At 60.5% G+C, this 11,870-nt stretch overlaps 2 protein-coding genes across 2 annotated transcripts; both read right to left on the bottom strand.

Annotated features, from left to right (window-relative positions):
- Positions 1-399: 399 nt before the first annotated feature.
- Positions 400-1,887, bottom strand: LOC136570662 (uncharacterized). The gene is made up of 2 exons (XM_066571127.1): positions 1,771-1,887; positions 400-1,490 (listed from the first exon to the last, which is right to left on the bottom strand). Exons 1-2 carry the CDS (start codon positions 1,783-1,785, stop codon positions 552-554), a joined length of 954 nt encoding a protein of 317 aa, XP_066427224.1. The 5' UTR covers positions 1,786-1,887; the 3' UTR covers positions 400-551.
- A 343-nt stretch (positions 1,888-2,230) lies between these two features.
- LOC136570604 (uncharacterized) lies at positions 2,231-6,595 on the bottom strand. The gene is made up of 3 exons (XM_066571059.1): positions 6,530-6,595; positions 4,385-4,769; positions 2,231-2,703 (listed from the first exon to the last, which is right to left on the bottom strand). Exons 1-3 carry the CDS (start codon positions 6,593-6,595, stop codon positions 2,231-2,233), a joined length of 924 nt encoding a protein of 307 aa, XP_066427156.1.
- Positions 6,596-11,870: the final 5,275 nt, after the last annotated feature.

Genomic DNA, 11,870 nt, shown 5'->3' with positions numbered 1-11,870 from the left:
GTTTCGATTCTCAGACCTTGCCACCGGCTTGGCCACGCCCCTTTCTCCGATCGGACCAATCAGAGCTTGGGGTGGAGCCTAGGGGAAACAGCCCATGGGGGGGTGGTCGGGGGCGGGGGAATGAGGTCCCAGAAGGTGATTGGGGTCCTGGAAGGGGAAATGAGGGTTCTGAAGCGTTCATTGGGGGTCCTACAGACGGAATTCAGGACCCTCATTTAACCTGCCAGGACCCCCATTTACCCCCTCAGGACCCTCATTCCCCTGCCAGGACCCAATTCACCCCTCAAAACCCTGTTTCTCCTTCCAGGACCCCATTTGTCCCCATCACTATGGAAACAGCACCTGTGAGTGACCGGAACTTGCTGTCCCCAAATATCCCCAGTGACGTCATCCCAGGAATTCCCATCAGTATTTGGGACAATTTTAATGAAAATTCCCTGAAAATTCCCCAGATTTATCTCAAATCCTGTGCTGGGACGGTGAGAGGGGACAGGTGACACCAGCGATGTCCCCAATGGTGTCACCACCCCGATGACATCACAGCGGTGACATCACTCTCCCTGCAGCAGCCTCGGGATGTCCTCGATGGCTCTTTGGCACTGCTCAGCCACCGCACGGGCACCGGGGCCACCGGGGAGCCTGCGGATGTCCCCAAGTGTCCCCAGCAGGTGACGCGTGGCCAGGCGGGCACTGGCCTCCCACAGCCGCTCAGCCACGGCCACCTTGGCCACCAAGGCCTCGGGGACATCGGGGGATGCCTCATTTGTCCCCTTCAGGGCGGCCTCGATGTCCCCGAGCCAGCGCTGAAGCTCCCGGGGGAACGCGGTGGCTTCGTCACACGCGGCCACCAAGCGCTCCAGCAGCCCCAGGGCCGCCTCTGCCCGCTGTCCCCTCCTGGTGGCTGCCCCCCCCTTGCTGGTGGCCACCTCAGCCTCCATCCTGGCCTCGGTGGCCGCCACCAACTCATTTTTGGCTGTCTCCAACCGCGCCTCACGTGCAGCCTCCTCCGAGGCCATCTTCTCCTTGTTCGTGGCCAGTGTCAGGTGCCAGGCCTCGGCCACCAGCTTGTGCAGAGATGGCTCCCAGCGGGTGGCCTTGTCCTGCAGGTCCCTGGCCCGGGTGTTGGCGGTGGCCGCGGTGGTGGCCTCCCTGGTGGCCGTGTCCCTGCAGGCATCTTTGATCTCGGTGGCCTCCCGGGCCAGCCGGGCCCAGCTGTCCTCGAGCGTGGCCACTGAGTCCCTCCAGGCGCTGGCTGCAGCTGTCACATGGGCCCAGGTGGCCCCCAGGTTGGCCCTAAAGGCAGCCAGGGCCTGGCCCAGGGAGGTGACACCTTGGTGGCCCAAGGTGTCCCGGAGGTGACCGATGAAGGTCCCCAGGGCCGCCTGCAGGGACTCTGGGGACATGGCCAGCATCACGTCCCCATACGGCCCGGCCACAGTGGCCGCCACCTCGCCCAGGGTGGCCACCACGGCCACCAGCGCCTCCAGCAGCTGTGGAAGGGACAGGGGAGGTGGCAGGGACCTGGTGGCACTTGTGGCCTCCTGCGGTGGCCCCTGTGCCCTCCCAGGGTCCTGTCTGTCCCCTCCCTGGAGGGCTCTGCTGTCCCCTCTGTCCCTGTGTCACCCCCTCGTCCCCTCTGCCACCCTCGGTCCCCTCCAGCCCTCTGTCACCTCCCCCTTCCTGCCACGCCCCTGTCCCCTCCTGCCACTCCCTGTGTCCCCTCTGTTCCCCCACCGTCCCCTCCCCCGCCCCGCGCCGGGATTGTCGCACCTCGCGGGGCTCCATGACCGCTGGGGACACTCCGGGGACGCTTTGGGGACACTCCGGGGACACTTCAGGAGACGCTGGCGGGGAGGGGGGGACACTCGGAGCACACGCGGAACGGGGCACGGCCGGATGGGGGCAGGGCGAGGTGACGTCACCACCCCCTCCGCCCCCCCCCCCTCCCCCGCCCGCGGGGCCAGGGCGGGTCCCCAATGTCCCCCCCCATGTCCCCTCAGGGTCCCAATGTCCCCAACAGGAGCCCAATAGTCCCTTGATGTCCCATTGGGGACACTGGGGGACACACCGGGTCCTTTTGGGGACATCGTGGTGACCCCAAACGGGACAGGGGACGTCAGGGTAGCCCCGGTGTCCCCAAGGGAAGGACACGGGTGGCACCAAGGTCCCCAGCGTCCCTCGGGGTGTCCCCGTGCCCCGGTGGTGACAGTGCCACCCTCGTGTCCCCACCCTATCCCTGCCCCGCCAGCGCCCCCTGGGCCACCTCCAGCCTCCGCGTCAGCTCCTCGTGCCCCTCCCCCGATGTCCCCAAGGCCACCACGATGTCCCCGAGCGCCCGGGCAGCGCTGGGGAAGCCCTGTCCCCGTGTCCCCCACGGCGTCACCTCCCTGTCCCGGGTGACAGCGGCCACCAACGTCCCCAGCGCCTGCGTCACCTCCTCCAGCCGCCCCAGCACATCCGCGGTGGCCTCGTTGGTGGCCGCGGTGGCCTCGGCGTTGGCCCTGTTGGCTGCCACCCGCCGGGCGCGGTCCCGCAGGCGCAGGGCCATGTCCTGCTGGTGGCGCACAGCGGTGACCAGGTGACGCCGCGATGCCTCCAAGCTCCGCCAGGCCACCTCGCAGGACACGGCCACCACGGCCAGGGCCAGCAGCAGGTGACTGTCCTCAGCCACCCCCAGGGCGGCGCGGGCCGAGTCCAGGGACACTGCAGGGACACCACACAGGTGGCATCAGGGACACGGCAGTGCCACCAGCCCAATGTCACCAACACAGTTCCAGCCAAGCGTCCCCAGTCCTGTCCCAGTGCCACCAGCCCAGTGCTCCCAGTGCCAGCCCAGTGCCACTGCCCCATTGTCCTCAACCTATGTCACCGTGCCAGTGTCACCAGCTCAGTGTCACCAGTTCAATCCCAGTGTCCCCCACCCCGTCCCAGTGTCCCCAGTCCCTTCCTGATGTCCCCATCCCAGTGTCCCCTCCCAGTGCCCCCAGTCCTGCCCTACTATTTCCATCCCAGTGTCACCAGTCCCCTCCCATTGTCCCCAGCTCCAGCCCAGTGCCACCAGTTCTGTCCCAGTCACCACCTGAGTGCCACCGCCCTGGTGTCACCAACCCAGTTCCAGCCCAGGGTCCCCAGTCCTGTCCTAGTGCCACCAGCCCAGTGCTCCCAGTGTCACCACTCCATTGTCCCCATACCAGTGTCCCCACCCCATTGTCACTGTGCCAGTGTCACCACCCCAGTGAGTCACCCCAGTGTCACCAGTTCAAATCCCAGTCTCACATCCCGGGGCAGGGAAAGGTCTCTACTGGTTTGTAGGGCTCCATACTGGTCTGTACTGGTCTGAACTGGTCTGTACTGGTTCCCTGCTGCCCCGTGCTGTTCTATACTGGTCCATACTGGTTTATACTGGTCTGGACTGGTCTATACTGGTCAGGGCAGGGGAAAGTCTCTGTTGGTCTGTAGATATTCATACTGGTCTGAACTGGTCCCCTCTGCTTTGTACTGGTTCGTACTGGTCTGTACTGGTCTGTACTGGTTCATACTGGTCCATACTGGTCAGGGCAGGGGAAAGTCCCTCCTGGTCTGTAGAAGCTCATACTGGTCGAAACTGGTCTGAACTGGTCCCCATTGCTCTATACTGGTTCATACTGATCCTTACTGCTCCATAGTGCCTTATACTGGTCTATACTGGTCTGTACTGGTCTATACTGGTTTATACTGGTCTATGCTGGTTTATACTGATTATACTGGTTTATACTGGTCAGAGCAGGGGGAATTCTCTACTGGTCTGTAGATATTCATACTGGTCTGAACTGGTCTGTAGTGCCTCCCACTGAGGCAGCACAGACCCACAGCATACAGTCCTACCACAGTGTACTGTCAAGATGTATACTGCTCTGAACTGGTTTATACTGGTCTATACTGGTCTGAACTGATATACACTGGTCCAGGCAGCGGGAAGTTTCTACTGGTCTGTAGATATTCATACTGGTCTATACTGGCCTGAACTGGTCTGAACTGTCTCCCACTGAGGCAGCACAGACCCACAGCATACAGTCCTACCACAGTGTACTATCAAGATGTATACTGCTCTGAACTGGTTTATACTGCTCTGAACTGGTCTATACTGGTCTGTACTGGTCCATACTGCCCCATACTGGTCCATACCATTCCATACTGGTCCATACTACTCTATACTGGTCTGTACTGGTCCATGCTGGTTTTTACTCACACACAGCCCCACACAGCACCATCAGCCCCATGGTCAGCCTATGCCTGGCCTGCAGCCCAATTCATCCAAACTGGTCTGTACTGGTCCATACTGCTTTATACCGGTCTATACTGGTTTAATCTGGTCCATACTGGTCCATGCTGTTTTTTTACTCACGCACAGCCCCGCACAGCACCATCAGCCCCATGGTCAGCCCGTGCCCAGCCCGCAGCCAGTGCTGGCACCGCCGTGCCCGTCGCTCCTCGCCCTCCAGCGTCGCCGCCGCCGCCTCGGCCACGGCCCCAAGCTGCCGCAGCCGCTGCTCATCCTCGTCCCCCAGGGTCCCCAGGGCCACTGCCGGGGCCACCATGGCCTCCCGGGCCCCCTCCAGCCCCCTCAGGGCCACCTGGGCCTGGCTCAGCACGGCCTCGGCCTCAGCCAGTGCCGTGGGGACACTGTCCGGTGTCCCCAGGGCCTCGGCCAGGGCCACCAGGGCCTCCAGGGCCCGGTGCCGTGCAGCCACTGCTGGGGCCACCTCGGGAGGGAGGGCAGGGGGGGACACCTGGGGACAGGAAAGGGGGGTTAGGGGGGTAGGGGAGGGGTTTGGGGGATTCTGGGGGGGAGTTTGGGAGGTCGCCAGTGGGGTTTGGGGGCTCCCAGGTGAGGTTCCCCAGGGATTTGGGGCTTCCCAGTTGAGAATTCCCAAAGATTTGGGGTTTCCCAGCCGCCCAGGTGAGGATTTGGGGGGGTCCCAGGTGCCCAGGTGAGTTCCCAAGGGACTCCCAGATGATGTTTGGGGGGTCCCAGGTGAGAATTCCCAAGGATTTGGGGTTTCCCAGGTGTCCCAGGTAAGGCTTCAGAGAGGTTTTGGGGTTCACAGGTACCCAGCTGAGATTTTGGGGGGTTCCACTTGAATCCCCACAGAAATCTGGGGACTCCCACCCCCCTTTTCCCCGTCCCTGGCCCCTCTGAACTCCCCAGACTCCGGAACTTTCCACTTCCCTTTTCCCTCCCAGCCGCACCCATGGCCCTGGGGATCCCCAAACTTCACCAAATCCCCCCAAATCCCCCCAAATCTCCTCGGGTGCCCACTGGGGGTGACCCTGGGGTTTTGGGGTTCCCACCTTGGGCTCCATCCCCGTCCCCATCCGGAGGCTGCGGCCGAAGTTCTGAGGGCAGAGGGCATCGAGGCTCGGAGGAGGGAGGGCCCCACGCCTTGATCCTCCCCCGAGGGGCAGAACTGGTCCTGCCAGGACCTCAGGGAACCTTTTGGGGCTGGCTTTAACCCCTCGGGGCCTGGATCCATCCATCAGGGCTCCATTTCCCTGCCAGGACCCCATTGACCCCTCAGGGCCCTGATTTCCCTGGACAGGACCATATTTTACCCCCATTCACCCTTTCAGGACCCCACTTACCCCTCAGGGCCTTCATTTATCCCTTCAGGACCCATTTCTCCCTCAGGACCCCATTTATCCTTCCAGGACCCCATTGACCCCCTCAGGGCCCATTTACCCCACCCAGGGCTCTGATTTCCCCTGCCAGGACCCTGATTTGGAATTGGTTTTGGGGATTGTTTATGAAAATCCAGCAGGATTTGGGGTCTGGGAATTGGGATTGTTTTGGGGACCCAGCACTGGAGATCTTTTAGGATTGGATTTGGGGTATCTGGCATTTGGGATCTGGGATTTTTTGGGATACAGGATTTGGGATTTGAGAGCATTTAGAATTAGTTTTGAGTGTCCAGTAGGATTTGAGATCTTTGAGTGCTTTGGGGTTGTTTGGGATCCAGGATTGGAGATCTTTTAGGATTGGATTTGGGGTATCTGGCATTTGGGATCTGGGATTTTTTGGGATACAGGATTTGGGATTTGAGAACATTTAGAATTAGTCTTGAGTGTCCAGTAGGATTTGAGATCTGGGATTTGGGATTGTTTGGGATCAAGGATTTGAGATCATTTGGGACTATTCCTTGGGATCCAGCAGGATTTAGGACCTGGAATTTACCACTGCTTGGGATCCTGGATTTGGTGTAATTTTGGAATTGCTTGGGATCCAGAATTTGAGATAATTTGGGTTTACTCCTTGGGATCCAGCCGGATTCGGTATCTAGGGTTTGGGATTGTTTGGGATTGGTTTTGTGTATCCAGCAGCATTCAGGATCTGGGATTTTTTTGGATCCAGGATTTGGGATTTGAGATCATTTGGGATCATTTGGGATCATTCCTTGGGATCCAGCAGAATTTGGGATCATTTGAGAACCTAGGGAGCCCCAAACCCCCGCCTCCGATGTCCCCAAGGGGTCCCTTTTACTGCTCTTCGCACCCTCCCATTGATGGCCCCGCCCAGCTTCGTTTCCTTCCAGGCCCCGCCCCTCCACTCCCCATTCATCGCCCGCCCCTGCCGCCCCTTAGGCCACGCCCCCTCGCTCTCCATTGGCTGTTGCCCCGCCCCTTTTCCCATGCTCCCTTTCCTCACCCTCCCCAATCCCCGCCTCCCCCTGCTCTGCCGCTCCCCATTGGCCGAACCACACGCCCCCCGTGGGCGTGGCTACAAGACCGATCGGCGTTGATTGACAGGCTCCGCTCAACGGCGGCCCCGGGGGGTGGAGCCAACGCGGGCCGGGGGCTCGGGGGACCCGGGGAGGGGAGGGATTGCGGGCGTTTCGGGGGGGTTCAGTCAATGGGGCGGGCCCAGGGGTTGCCGGGGGGGGGGTCCTGGTGAGTGTGGGGGAACCCATGGATTGGGGAGTCGGGGGTAGGGGGGTCCCCTGGGTGGGGTAGGGGCGGTGAGTGAGGGGTCCTGGCGCACTGGGGGGGGGGGGGTCATGGACCGGGGGGGTCCCAGCGCTTTGGGGGGTCGGTAAAGGGGGGGGGAGGCAGTGAATGGGGGGATTCCAGTGCGGGGGGGTGCTCTGGTAAATTGGGGGTAGGGGCCCTGGTGATAACGGGGGGATCCTGGCTGATAATGGAGTGGGAGACAGGACCGAGCCCCAGGGGACCATCACACTGCCATTAAATTGGCTGCACAGATAAACGGATCGATTATATTGTACCAACGAGCAGCCACAATGGATTACCAATAATCAATAATCAAGTACCAGAGCAGAATACTTGTGAAAGGGTTTTTTTTGCAAAAGCCAATGCAGATTACAGCAGCCAATGCAGAATTTCAGCAGCCAGTTATTAAATTGTCATTTATGACCCAGCTGTGGTGGAGGCGCAGTGGAGAGCTGGAAGCAGCTGAGGGGACTCAGTCACCCCTGTCCCTGAGTGTCCCTGAGTGTCCTCCCTGAGTGTCCCTGAGTGTTTCTGGTGACATCAGCCCAGGAATTCCCATCAGGATTTGGGACAATTTCAATGAAAATTCCCAGAAAATTCCCCAGACTTGTCTCAAATACCGTGTGGGGAGGGGAGAGGGAAAAGGTGGCAGCAGCGATTTCCCCAATGATGCCACTGCCCCGGTGATGTCACAGCAGTGACCTTGTTGTCCCTGCAGCAGATTTGGGATCTCCTCAATGGCTTTTTGGCACTGCTTGGCCACCATGCAGCTGCCGGGGCCACCTGGGCCACCGTAGGAACTCAAGAGGAGGTCGTGAATGTCCCCAAGTGTCCCCAGCAGGTGATGCATGGCCAGGCGGGCACTGGCCTCTCACTGCCACTCAAACTTGGCTACTTGGCCACCAAGGCCTTGGGGACATCGGGGAATGAGTCATTTGTCTCCTCCAGGATTCACTTGATCTCCTTGAGCTGGGACTCCATGTAACTGATAAGCATGGAGGCCTCGTCACACGCGGCCACCAAGTGTTCCAGCGGCCACAGGGCCACCTCTGCCCAATGTCTCCTCCTGATGGCCGCCCTCGCCCGCCTGGTGGCCACCACAGCCTCTCCCACAGCCTCGTTGGTGGCCGCCGCCACCCGGGCACCGTGCGCAGCCCCCGCTGAGGCCTCCTCATCCCTGTCCAGGGCCACCATCAGCTGCTGGGCAGTGGCTTTGTCCTGCTGGTGCCTGGCCCAGGCAAGGGCCGCGTCCTCGCAGGCATCGTGGAGCTTGGTGGCCTCCTCGAGCAGCTGCTTCCATCTCTCCTCACACGCAGCCACCAGCTCCCGCCAGGCGCTGCCCGCGGCTCTCACATCGGCCCAGGTGGCCCCCGGGGTGGCCCTGAGGGTGGCCAAGGCCTGGCCCAGGGAGGGGACACCGGGGTCACCCAGGGAGGTGACACCAGGGTGGTCCAGGGCCTTACGGAGGCTCCAGGTGAAGATCCTCGGGGCCGCGTGCAGCAGCTTTGGGGGCACACAGCACCGCACGCCCCGGCGTGGCCCAGTCACAGTGGCTGTCACCTCAACCAGGGTGGCCACCATGGACACCAGAGCCTCCAGCAGCTGGGGAGGGGACAGGGGAAGTGTCAGGGACCTGGTGGCACTTGGGGCCTCCTGTGGTGGCCTCTGTGCTCTCCTGGGGTCTCCTTTGTCCCCTCCCTGGAGGGCTCTACTGTCCCCTCTGTTCCTTTGCCACCCCCTTGTCCCCTCTGCCACCACCTGCCACCCCCTGCTGTCCCCTCTGCCACCCTCGGTTCCCTCCTGCCACCCTCCATGTCCCCTCCACCCTGCCTGTACCGCCCATCCCCTCTGTCACCCCTGTCCCCTCCCACCCACAGCACCGGCACTGTCACACCTTGCGGGGCTCCATGGTTGCTGGGGACACTCTGGGGACACTGCGGGGACCTTCCCGGAGGTGAACACGCCCAGGTGACACTCAAGTGACACTCGGGTCACACTCAGGTGACACGCAGGAACATGGTGCAGCCGGATGGAGGAAGCAGGAGGAGGTGACAGCACCATCCCCCCCACTCATGGGCCCAGGGCAAGGTCCCCAATGTCCCCTCAATGTCCCCAGTGGAACCTCCATGTCCCCTCAGGGTCCCCACATGGCCCCGATGTCCCCAACAAGGCCCAAGTCCCCCCATGATGTCCTGTTTGGGACACTGTGGGGACATTGTGGTGACCCAAAATGGAACAGGGGACATCAGGGTGGCCCCGGTGTCCCCAAGGGAAGGACATGGGGATGTCCCCAAGGTCCCCAACAGGACCCCGGTGTGTCCCTGGTGTCCCTAGCTGGACATTGTGGGATACTTGGGCCTTGTGGGGGACATCGGGGCAACACCGGCACCATGTGAGGACACTCAGGGGACTTTGGGGTCCCATTGGGGACATTGGGGGGACATTGGGGACCCTGCCTTGGCCCCACAGGTGGGGGGAAGGCAGGGGGGACAGTGACGTCATTGTCACCTCTTCCTCCTTCCTCCATCCGGCCGTGCCACATTCCTGTGTGTCCCCAACTGTCACCCTGGTGTGTTCGCCCCCCGCAGTGTCCCCAGAGTGTCCCCGGAGTATCCCCAGCGGCCATGGAGACCCAAGAGGTGTGACAATCCCGGTGGGGGGGGGGAGGGGACAGGGGGCACACAGGGGTGACAGAGGGGACAGGAGGGTGTGGCAGGAAGGGGGGAGGTGACAGAGGGCTGGAGGGGACTGAGGGTGACAGAGGGCTGGCAGAGGCGACAGCGGGGGGTCGCAGGGGGTGGCAGAGGGGACAAGGGGGCAACAAAGAGACAGAGGGAACAGCAGAGTCTTCCAGGGAGGGGATAAAGGGGACCCCGGGAGGGCACAGGGGCCACCGCAGGAGGCCACAAGTGCCACCAGGTCCCTGACACCTCCCCTGTCCCCTGCCCAGCTGCTGAAGGCGCTGGTAGCCGTGGTGGCCACCCTGGGCAAGGTGGCGGCTGCAGTGACCGGGTCACACAGGGATGTGCGGCGGCGCGTGTCCCCAAAGTTCCTGCACGCCGCCCTGAGGAGATTCACCCAGAGCCTCCATGAGACCCTGGACCACGGCGATGTCACCTCCCTGGGCCACCGCGGTGTCCCCTCCCTGGGCCAGGCCCTGGGCGCCCTCGGGGCCACCCCTGGGACCACCCCTGGGACCACCTGGGCCGATGTGAGAGCCGCAGGCAGCGCTGGGGGGAATTGGTGGCCGCGCTCACGGAGAGCTGGGGCTGGCTGGCTGAGGAGACCACTGAGCTCCATGAGCTGCATGCACACGGTCTTCACCATGCCCATCGCCCAGGCCATGGACCCGCGGTACGAGGCCACCCGCCAGGACTGGGACACGGATTTGGAAGACCTGGAGGCCACAGTCCGGTTGCTGCCGGTGGCCCTGGGCATGGATGAGGGGCCCTTGGCAGGGGCTGTGCACGAGGCCCAGGGGGCTGCGGCCACCAACGAGGCCATGGGAGAGGCTGTGGTGCCCACCAGCTTGGTAAGGGCGGCCATCAGGAGGGGACATTGGGCAGAGGTGGCCCTGGGGCAGCTGGAGCTCTTGGTAGAAGCGTGTTGCAGCCTCAGTTCGTTCCTCCAGGAGCTGCAGCGGCAGCTCAGGGCCATCAAGCCTTATCCAGAGGGGACAGAGCAGGCGTCCCCCAATGTCCCCGTGGCCTTGGTGGCCAAAGTGGCCGAGTTTGAGCAGCTGTGGGATGCCAGTGCCTGCCTGGGTAAGGATCACCTGCTGGGCATACTTGAGGTCATTGACAACATCCTCTTGAATCCCTATGGTGGCCACGGTGGCCCCGGCAGCCCTGTGGTGGCCGAGCAGTGCCACAAAGTCATCAAGGACATCTCAAGGCTGCTGCAGAGACAGTGATGTCACTGCTGTGACCTCATCAGGGTGATGACATCATTGGGGTCATTGCTACTGTCACTTGTCTCTTCTCCACTCTCCACACGGGATTTGAGAAAAATTTGGGGAATTTTCTGGGAATTTTCATTGAAATTGTCCAAATCCTGATGGGAATTCCTGGGGTGATATCACTGGGGACACTCAGGGACACTCTGGGGACACTCAGGGTCACTTGGGGACACCCTGGGACACTGTGGGAACACTCAGGGATAGGGGACAGGGGTGAATGAGTCCCCTCAGCAGCTTCCAGCTTTCCACTGTGCCTTCAGCAGAGCCGGGTCATAAATGACAATTTAATAATTGGCTTCTGCAATTCTGCATTGTCTTCTGCACGATGTTATTGAACACAAGTATTTTGCTATGGTACTTGATATTGATACTGATTATTAATAATTCCTTGTAGCTGATATTTGGAGCAACATAATCTATCAGTTTATGTGTGCACCGTATAACCTATTTAATGCTATTCGATATTATAGCATAGGCCTTAAAATATTCAAAATAGACAAATATTAATAGATAAATAACAAGTGTTAAAATAGAGACTATGCAATGTTAAAATGCTTTTGCATAACTGACTCAGGAGTAAAACAATTCCATTGTTTCTCACACCTGTGGATCAGCCTCTCCAGGTGATAACAGTGACACAAACCTGAGAAGAATTTATGAATTTATCAGGGAGTGTGCAACAACAGGATGGAACCAGAAGAAGAAATAAATAATATTGACCTAATCTACAGAATGTCCTGCAGACAAGCCAGAGGTTAAAACCAAACAAGAGTTCCTGGAACATCCAAACCTCCCGGGAATGTTTGAATAACGTCTAAACTCAGGAATGTGTTTGCAGCCCTGCCTTGGAACCGGATCTGGAGAACAATGGGTTAAGTTAAGGGCAAGTTCTTTGACCGAGCACCAAAATCCTTTTATAGCCCTTATT

This window comes from Molothrus aeneus, unplaced genomic scaffold, assembly GCF_037042795.1.
Source record: "Molothrus aeneus isolate 106 unplaced genomic scaffold, BPBGC_Maene_1.0 scaffold_35, whole genome shotgun sequence".
NCBI classification, from domain to species: Eukaryota; Metazoa; Chordata; class Aves; order Passeriformes; family Icteridae; genus Molothrus; species Molothrus aeneus.
The sequence above is the reverse complement of the archived record's forward strand: the minus strand, read 5'-3'. Positions and strand labels throughout refer to the sequence as shown.